At 41.5% G+C, this 10405-nt stretch overlaps 1 protein-coding gene across 3 annotated transcripts in view; it reads left to right on the top strand.

Moving 5' to 3' along the window:
* Window positions 1–4712: 4712 nt before the first annotated feature.
* cadm1a (cell adhesion molecule 1a) overlaps window positions 4713–10405 on the top strand; it is a gene marked incomplete at its 3' end in the record, with an annotated part of 423559 nt that continues 417866 nt past the window's right edge. For all 3 annotated transcript variants that reach the window (XM_080509140.1, XM_080509139.1, XM_080509141.1), the window contains exon 1: window positions 4713–4797. In XM_080509140.1, coding sequence (XP_080365266.1) covers window positions 4725–4797 — 73 coding nt within the window. In that variant the 5' untranslated portion in view covers window positions 4713–4724. The remainder of the gene's footprint in view (window positions 4798–10405) is intronic.

The raw sequence follows: 10405 nt of genomic DNA, 5'->3' as shown, positions 1-10405 counted from the left end.
ACAACCCTACCTCCTGGAGTTTCTTTTTTGTAGGTGGGGAGCAAAGGGGAATGAATAACTACACCTTAAGAGGTTGGTTATCTCTTCAAGAATGGCCACCTTTAATGTGGTGGAGGATTTGTGTGCCCCCATAACCCCTGGAGCTGAATTGTTGGTTCTTAATTGATCCAAGGGAAGAGGTCAGAATTATAGTGATTACAGGACACTTGGTGGGCCAGGGGAAAGAAGCTGGCCAGCAAAGTGCCTGGTGGTTGGGCGTACACCCAGCGAGAAGGACTGACACGACCTCTTTCAAAGGTTGAGTGTGCCAGTTGGAAGACATATTTGGGAAGGATCATTTACGCGCTGCTTAGAAAGGGCACGGGTGGCCTAGAGGTTAGGGAAGCAAGCTTGTAACCAGAATTTCCCTGGTTTGAATAGCACGGCCGACTGGTCACCGCTGTGTGTCCCTGAGCAAAGTCCTTAACCCCAACTGCTCAGTTTGTGTCAGAAAGGGCACCCGCTGTTAAACTTGTGTCAAATCAAACATGCAGATCACATGGTCCGCTGTGCTGATCCCAGAGAGGAGCAGCAGGAAACCGTTGTCTCTCTCGCAATTAAGACGTACTGTGTAGATCCATCTTTAGTGTTGCGGCCATCACTGCTCCCTAACTCCCACTGAGGCTCGTGTGAAGAGGGACCTTCAGTGTAAAACCAGAAGAAGAAGAAAAAAACCGTAACCACAAGATGATCATGTGCTGATCAAACTGTTGGAATGGCATGTGACATTGCCTCCTTGGGCTGTGAATAAATTTTGTTTGTGACTAGATCATCTGTGTTGTTGATTCTCAGCATCGTTGTATGAGAGCATTCAGATGGGAACTACGTGTAAATGCCTCTTTCAGAGAGAGATTATGACATGGCAAAGCAAGAGAAGGACAGGTGGAGTTAATTACATTTTAATCACTTCATACTGGCAGATGCAATACGTGTGTTAGCTGCACGAATTCTGAGAGGACTGACAAGCCTGATCTTATCACGAGTACGGTTTGTTATTGAACTTGCGTGTTTTTTATGCATTTTGCAAGAGCTCAATGCAAATTGAGATGACTCCTGCCTTGGCAAATAAGAATATGCTGGCACATGTTGCATGATGCATGTATCAAGCTGGTTCGTAGCATCAATACAAACAGGAAACAGACAGATGTAACTGCTTGTCTTGATATGGTTATTTTTAAAATAAGCTAAGTGAAAAAATTGCAGTCTTTTGTTTTGTGAACGTACACATACATTGTCGTGTCACCTGTTCAGATTACACTTTGCCTTTGTCCACAGCTCCCTCCACAACAAAGTGGACAATCTAGGACAATGAACGTCATCTCAGTATGGCTTGAGATGCTATTGTATTTGTCACTCTCTGTTTCATAACAGATCCTTCACCATGTTAGCGTCATAATTCCTTGCCATGACCCAAAAAGTACATTCACATGCACATGAATGCTTTAAAACATTTTCATTTTGAACATGATGGAGTTCTGCACTGCCTATTTGACTAACAATACACTTTTTTTTAATTTACAAGTATAGTGGAAGTGTGCTTTGGAAGTAACACAAAAAATACTGATTAATATGAATTACATTCATTGTAATGCATATAGTGAAGGAACTTATATGTCTATTGTCTTAATGAGCTTCACATGATTAGTCACATCCACCCATTCATTCACATAGTCACACTTTGATTTGAGGCGACACACCATTAGGAGCAACTTGTGGTTTAATGCCTGTTTAATGACAGTTAAACGGGGCCAAATTGAGGCCCAAACCTCAAACTATGAAATCAGAAGACGATTTGCTCAAAGAATTTAGAGAATTGTAGAAAAATTGACTGGTTTGATTGTGCATGCTTTCGAAGCATATATCCACACTCTTTTCTGTGGTTAGATTTGAACCAGTAAACCATTTTGGTGTTGGTTAGAAAAGTGCTATACTGAAGTGTAAAATGTATCTCGGATGTTGCGTCTGGATTATCTGCATTGAAAAAAGTGATCAACACACACTTCCACTCCTCATTGATGAGATCTTTCTTTTTTCTGCTATTGTTCTTTCAATGATCAAAATCATGTTTTTTGTTCTTTGTTTTGTGTCACTTTGTTTTTGCTTTTGTTATCATTGTTGTTGTTGTTTTGTTTTTTTGCCTACCTGCTAATTGATACTCTTGCTAGACAATGATGTTACTATCTAGATAGTACTGCTCAGGCTGGTTTAATCTCATGATAGTTGGAAAATATTTGGATCAGTGTGATTACTGTAAAAAAAAAGAAAAGAAATATATGTAGCACTAACAAGTATGTATCTCCCCACCCAGTCTATCTCTTTGTCTTTCCTATCCTATCCTCTCCTCTATCCTCTCACCCCAACTGGTCCACAGAATGCCACCACCTCTGAATCTGGTTTCTGCAAAGGTTTCTCCCTGTTGGAGGGAGTTTTTCCTTTCCACAGTTGCAAACAAAACTGCTTGCTCATGTGGCTATGTTGGGCTTTTCTATTTTCTCTGTAAAAGCACATAGGAATGACTGTACTGTATTTAAAATGTTTTTTAAGAAGAAAAAAAAGAAAGTCTCAATATCTCTTTAGAAATAGCAGTTGTTGCAGCAAATGTTGGTAATGCTTCAGAGGAAGAGGTTATTTTAGATGAACCATTTGAAGTGAAACAGTTGTGGTCCAAAATACCACAAATATCAGGTTGCCACAGGCCTTAAAAGAGCTAACGTATACTGTACTTCAGTGGTTGGCAGCAAAACCTCCACATCAGCTCTTTATTGTCAAAACACTGCCAGGGTAGTGGAGATATTTGTCGTGTTTGATGGACCTGCAGAAGGCTAATGGCCATGGCCTCAGGGTCGTGGTGTGGGCAAAGAGTAGAGTTTAGAGTTGGGCTCTATAAGGGATGTAGCTCCTCAATTTTTATTTTTTTTTCAGAATTAGAATCTTGAGGAGTGGCGAGTGTCTGGTATGGCGACGGCTGCAATCCATCATTGCTTTTTTGCAGATGATATGGCTTTGTTTTGCTCCGAGGGAGCACACTCTGGGCAGCAGATTAAATCATAGGTGAAGGCGTTCAAGTATTTCACAGCCTTGCACATGAATGATGGTAAACTGAAACATAAGATCAATAGATTGCACGAGTGCTGTGTCAGCATTAAAGACAATGATTTATTTTCCTGATGGCCAAAAAGCCGGGATGCAGAGTTCCTTGCGAGCACTTTTAGTAATTAATAAAAACTGTAAATTACAGAATGAATCTGTCAATAAGCCTTGATTTCATTGTGTATCTTTCAAAATGTGCTGAGTGGTGTGTTGTGTTTGCCTAGACATGCCATTTTTAGCATTTCTCGCCTCATGTTGGGAAAATCCAGCTTCACGTTGACTCTTTTGTGCAGTTTGCATGGTCTCATTGTGCCTAGATGGGTTTTCTTAACATGTGGAACCAGATTATTGCAAATAAAATACAGACTCAACAGCATTTGTGTTGCAAAGTTTCCTCTATAACTTTAGTAACTTCCATAACAATGCTGTGTTTGTGGAATTAATACGGTGGTATTTTTAGTAGCTGGGAACTCAAATGCATTTAAAATATATAGAGGAGTCAAAACAGATGAAAACAAGCATGCATGTTGTCACAAACTCACCCTCATGTTGTGACTTTAATGCTTTTTTTGCTATGCCTAAGGTAGATTCCACTGCTCCAACATTGATCTCTTCTTGTTCGAGGCTGCTCGGTTCTGAAATCTCTATTCTAACTAAAACAGTGCGACCCCCAGAGGACACATTTGAAATAGTAGTTACTTTTATTAATTATAGTACGCCTTGATCATTTTACTCATTGTAAAGTTGTCTCGTATCAGATTGAAACCTCTAGTGGGTCCATGTGCCACATGTTTGGCACCCTTGCTCCAAATGGTACGGTGGTGAGCCTCAGAAATGTTGTATTATCACACTAGATAGACAATTGACTTAGTGAGTCCGAAGCTGTGAAAAAGAATCTATGCGATAATCAAAGGTATGTGTGCATATCGAGCACGATATTGTTTTCATCCATCCATCCATCCATCCATCCATCCATCCATCCATATTAGTGACACCACACTATGACAATTCATAAAAGTCACTATTTAAAAAAATATATATTTTAGCTCAAAGTTGAAATTGAAGTTTTCTCCATTTTTTTCTTTAAGTTTGGTCTGAAACAAACCTCACTAATGTGACCACACCCTCAGAGAGTTCAGCACCAAACCACCAACCACTCAATCTTGTGAATTGACACCAGAGACCAGGAAGGGGGCGGGGGATTCCAAAGGGGCCAAAACACTTGAGAGTGGGCCCCTGAAAAATGTTATGTGTGGCCCTGCTCCCCTGAGCAATTTCACTTTTCTTTTTTAATTTAAAAAAAAAAGCAATTTTTAGGGCAATTAATCAGTAGTTTTAAATGATATTCCCTCCTCTGAGGATTGGAGTAAATCCACATTCACAGAAAAAAAAAATCGATCAACTCATCATATATGCTTGAAATCATTAAGTTGGTTGCACGTGTGTTGTGCAAAATACTAAAGATTCCACCCAAACGGGAGACTGAAATGAATATGGTAAACGGTGCCCTCCCTCTCTTGCATCTCATTAAGTGAGTCCCGTTGTAGCTATAGGTGAAGCTGCCTCTCTCTGCCATACTGAAGCAGGTGTCCAACATGGCGAACGCTGGCAGCGGCTCTCTCGCGACTATTCTCTTTTTATTCGTGTTTCCAGCGGCTCTTCACAAAGGTAAGACTTTTTGTTTTTTGGTTTCATGCTTAAGCTCAAATGCGCACTTTCTTCCTCGCGTTTCCCGGGTGGATGCGGAAAAATAAAGGGGGACAATTTGGATCAGCGTGATGGGCAAATTGAGCTGATCCGCGTCGGAGCGTTTCTTTTCTTTCTTTCCTTTTTTTTCTTCTTTTTTTTGGGGGAGTAAGGGGGTGAGCCTGGACGCAGTGTTGTGGAGCAAGTGCGAGAAACCCTCTCCGCAAAAGTTGAAGCGATCCGTGGAGAAAAAAAGCGCATTTTGTGCGTGTGCGTAACGCCTGTATGGGAGGAATACACGACTTTGGGTCCGTTCAGTGTTTAAAAAAAAAAAAAAAAAAAAAAAATATATATATATATAAAGGATGTCGGCTTGAACCCGCGTTGCTTCTCCTGCTGGCAACTCTTGTGATGTAGAAAATCCCCGTTGTTTTGTGGGAGGGAAGAAAAAAACCCCAGCAAACCTCAAACGGAGTGGTGTTTTGTGTTTTTCAACATCGATGCTCGTGGTTACTTTTGTCGCGGTTTGTTCGTGTTTTGAAAGGCTGGACTGCTGCAGAGCAGTGGTGCGTTAAAGTGCAGCAGCGATCGGAGCAACGTGAGATCCACGGAAACCGCAAAACTCTCTTCAAAACTCACTGAATACAACAGGACAGGGGGGGGGGGGGATACTTTCCATATCTCGATCATGATGCGTGGTTTCTTCAACAAAACCCCAGCCGTGTGAAGCAACGCTCTCTATCACTATCAGCGCCCCTATGAAAGCCACGTATGGGTCCGATTTCGCTTAAAAGTTGACGTTGCAGTGAATCACGCGCGCCTCTCGTGTCTGTTTACACGCCGAAATGTAAAGCACAACAGTCCAAACGGCGTCTGCAATGAGCCGCGTTGCTGAGTAAAAGGCAAGATTCATTTTTCCCCGAGTTTCTTTTCGTTTTATTTCCCGTCAGTTGCGCTCCGGGGTCTGGCTGCTTGTGCTCAAACTCACAAATACCCGAGACTGGATTCGCAGTGGCAACCAGAAATGCGTGAAAACATCAAAGCTTTTTTTTTTTTTTTAATAATTTATTTCGTTATTTTCTCTGGGCTTGTGGTAAAATGTGAGCCAATGCTTTCAAGAAGCGGGATGGCTTGCAGATAACGATGGTCGAGGGCGCAAACTGCGACGCAGATTTCTGCGTTGTTTTTTTTTTTTTTGGTTTAATTTAATTTATTATTGTTATTAGGATTATTGATTTGAACTGGGCTGGCGACGTAAGCGATGTTCCGTGAGTTGGCGGGCTGCGGAACAGACACGCGTTTATTTACACAGATTGGATAAAGTGCGCTCTTTTTTTTTTTTTTTTTTACGCTGTCAGGATAAACTCAGCTCTGCGTTTAGTCGTGAAGGACTGAAGGAATGGGGAAAGAAGAGAAAAAAATGTGCATCCACGCGTTTCCACACATGCAGGGGAAGTGGTTGCTGCTGCATTACTATCACGTTATGTAATACACCATAGGAAAGTTATCCAACGCTTGTTCATCATAATGTAACCTTTTAAATGGAAAAAAGAAAATGCTGAGCCTGAATATGTGACAAGCAGAAAGGCATATCCCTTTTGGATTACACCATCAGCTTTGATCCAGTTGTGTCCATTGAAATGGACGCGTCATATAAGTCTGGTTTCTTGTCTTCCCTCTCCATGCATCAAGTCGGTTAAACACAAAAGCAAGAAGCAGAACAAAGTAAAGCCAGGCTCTGTTGTTGCCTGGACGGTGGAGCAGTGCTGATTTTTTTTTTTTTTTTTTTTACCTTCATGGAAATGGCTCCACTGATTTCAAACAAAGCTCAGGGCGCACTTGCACAAAGCATATCAATTATTTACCTCTTGCTGCATATGGTAAGCTCACATTGAAGCAAGCTTTGCAGGGTGAACCACCATCCTCCTCCTCCTCCTCTCTAAACAGAATTAAAAAAAAGGAAGTTTCAGTTATGAGGGTAGCAGTGAGGATAAGAAGAAAACTGCATCCATTAATTACACCAAAACTTCCAAGTTTGGCTCATGAATGCTCGACTTGCACTGTCATCATAATCGCAAAATGCTTCAAAATGATATGGATTTAGTCAAAAGTGTCTCTGGGATTTCTGTGTTCCGCTGCCATTTTTCTTGTTTCTCGCACCAGTGGAACCGATGTGCTTTTTCAGAGATAAGTTTCGTCCCTGGAACTGAGTCAATAAGTGATAAGTTTTTGTCTGCCACTGATGTAAACAAGTTGAGTGTGCAAGTAATTGGAAGTCAAATTGGAAAGAGGCATCGCTTCTGAAACGGCGCTCTGTCTTTTTCTTGTTTTTTATTTATTATCTCAGTTTGATATTTAAGTGTGTTTAATGAAGACAAAGGATTATCTTAATTTTTAGAAACGTTTGCAACTCGAAACCAAATTATATCACCAATATGTCGTATAATGCACAAGGTAAATCATTTTATGATGAAGCTATCAATAGAAGCGCAGACAGAAATATAGTTGAGTCTTTAAATCTGCACACAATCGTCACAAGTTTAGCCTCATATAATCAAAGTTGAAATTAGTTTTAGCCTCCACATTTATACCATCTTTTCCCATTTTAATTTCACTGTATTTGTGTTCTTGAAATATATTTTAATCAAGTTTTATCTCATTTCAGTGCAGAATGAAATAACCTAAACACAACCACGCTTCTCTACTGCTGTTTAAAAAAAAAAAAAAAAAAAAGAAGTCCTGTGCCAGTGCCTAGTCTTGTATCCTGCAATTTATGCATAGTGGTATATCATTAAGCTATAATGGCGGTATGTAATTTCTTTGTTTAAATCCTCGTGTGCAGTCTTTGAGTGCAGCTGGATGGCAGATTACAGTTTTAGAACAGCAGGCCAGGGCACTGTACAGGTGTTATTAAGGAATGCTAACGCAGCACACTCTGACCATAGGCCTGCTGAGACTTGAAAAACCTGGTTAGGCAATCTATCAGTTCAAACATCTCCCCTGCTTTCATTTTTGCGACATTGTGTAATGGTATGTGAGTGCAGAGGAGGGCAGCGCCTGCAGTCATGTGTTGGACTGCAGGTAATAACGGTTAACAAGACGTCATTATGAATATCAAGTGAACATTAGCCCAGTTTCCACATGGTGCGGACTTGCTTGATGTCGGCCACTGATTACGTTTGGGCGATATCATTTACTCTGTCTGCTTCAAAGATATAGTATTCACTTGACCAGATTAAGTAGATCCGATTGGAACTTGTTGCGTCACAGCAGTACAACATGTGTTGAGTTAATCCAGCTGTTTTTGTCTCCCGTCTTTGTTGCCATAATCTGATGACTGATCAACAGTGGACTGCATGTCTTAGATAAAGGATTATCATGTGGTGTGAAGTGAATTAATGCAGAGCTGAAAGTATGATGTATCATCTGTTTATTACGTGTTATTGGCAGGCATTCATAGCATTTATTTTTTTATTTTTTACGTTACTCACGACACGTATGATGAAGCGTACATCGTCTGCCTTCCTCACCGTCTCGCCGCGATGATTGACACATCGTCATGAACTGTAAACAAACCTCAGAGATGGTATTTAACTGGTTTCAGTTGAGATGCAAAGGTAGTACAGTAGGCTTTTTCCTCAAAATCTACAATGTCCATCTGGAGGGCGGGGGGGATAAAAAGTTTTCATGTGAGATGTCAAAGTGTAGACTACAGTTTACATTCGTTCACACAATGGACCTCAGATTCCCTCCATGAGACAGCTCATTTAAGATTTGATCTCCATTCTGCCTGCTTGTCCCTCACAGCCTTTGAACCTGTTGTGCTCCTCACAAGAGATTTATTGCTTGTCTTAGAAATCTAGTGGCAGGCGCTGTTTTCTACAAACTCTGTACTTCACGGGGCCTTTAAAAAAAAAAGAAAAAAAGAAAAAGCGCCGCAGACATGATGCAGTGACTGCTGTTAGACTGTCGGTTTCAGCCAAAGCACAAAGGTAAACCATTGGAAAAATAACAATAATGCGTCAATACTAGTCCATTTGAAGCATTTTTCAATTCAAAGCTTAAAGGAAAAACACCACACTACTAATAGGAGCGAGTCCGTATTTTCAGACCTGACTTGTGAAGTGCACTTGTGATCGAGTCACTAAATGCTTTTGACACTTTCATACTGTAGCAAAAGGGGGAAAAGCCAACAGTTGTGAGTTATTAAATGAGCTTTAATTCCACTTCTGTACTGTCGTATTGGCTACTCAACCTGTATTGTTCACACACAGTCGCCTATTTATATGACATAGATGAACTTGAGATTCTTTGGCTGAGTTTACTTTTTTAGGAGCTTTTGTGAAGTAAAAGTTTTGTAACAGCAGCCATTGTTTGTATTTCTCCTACACAAGGAGAATTGGAAGGAAAAAAGTACAAGTTCCAGACCCTGAGGTGCCTGAGTTAAATACTTGGCCCTCAAGGCGACATTGTTATCTAATGCAGATCAGCCCATGTTTTGCTCGTCTTCTTAACTGCTTGTAAAGGCTCCTTTTTTTTTTTGTTTGTTTATCATTGCATGAGGCAGTGCAAGCACCGAGGTCCCGATTTGGCTACAGAGTTTTACTGGAGTTCCACATTGATGAAAATGCGGTTTTACTGCACTGACAAAACAAATTAACCCGATGGTTTATTTCATCCCTTTAAACAACTTTCGACAGGAAGATTGCAATTTCCTCTTATCACCCACAACTGGCACAAATAAGCGTCAACTGTGGGCTGCTTCTGTTTCTAAGAAAATCTGTTCAAACTCAGTTGAATCATACAGTGCAGCTTGGCTCCAAGTCAAGCTGGTAGGAGCCTCGGTGATGGAAAACAGGTGGGGAAATGGACTTGTTCTCCGTCTGTACCCTCCAGCAGCCTCTCCAGCTGTAATGAAGAACAATGGCTTTATTCCTGAAGGGAGGGGACCCCAAGTGACCCCCCCCCCCCCCCCCCCCCCCCCTCCCTCCAATCCTCCTCTGCCTCCTGCCCCCACCAGTCTACAGTGACTCTGCTGGCAAGCCAACAGATGACTGGGCTGGGTCGCATCTGGCCTCTGTGCACTTAGTGTAATCAAAGAGAGAAAAAAGGTTTATGGCTTACTTGTTAGTGAGCTGCCAACTGATGGGATGTCAAATAAGCACCCTCCGATTCCAAGTCTCTGGAGGGGCTGGGATCGGGGGGGGGGGGGGGGGGGAGGAGGGGGGGAGTGGGCGTGGGGAGCAATCTGCCATCCTGGAAGCAGCCTGCTGGCTTGGGTATCAAATTAGGCCGTGCTGTACACAGTTTGACAACCTGGCTGTGAAACAAGTGAAATTATTATTATTTTTTTGGAGGGGTGGCGGGGTGGCAAGGGTGGGGGGTTATGTTCATATTTACTTTCAGGGCATATTTAAAAGACTACCATGGTGAATGTAAATCTAATTTAAAAGACGCCTGGTCAAAAGCCCTTCAGCAAGTATGTTGTAAATTATCTTAAGTACGTTGCATAAAGAAGAACACTGCAAGGCCGTGGTTCTTTTATTCAGGGATTAAAGGGAGAATTATGTCGTATGATTGTACTTTTTTC

Source organism: Blennius ocellaris, assembly GCF_963422515.1.
Source record: "Blennius ocellaris genome assembly, chromosome: 14".
Lineage (NCBI taxonomy): Eukaryota > Metazoa > Chordata > Actinopteri > Blenniiformes > Blenniidae > Blennius > Blennius ocellaris.
Note: the sequence above shows the minus strand (reverse complement) of the source record. Positions and strands in the feature narration are given on the sequence as shown.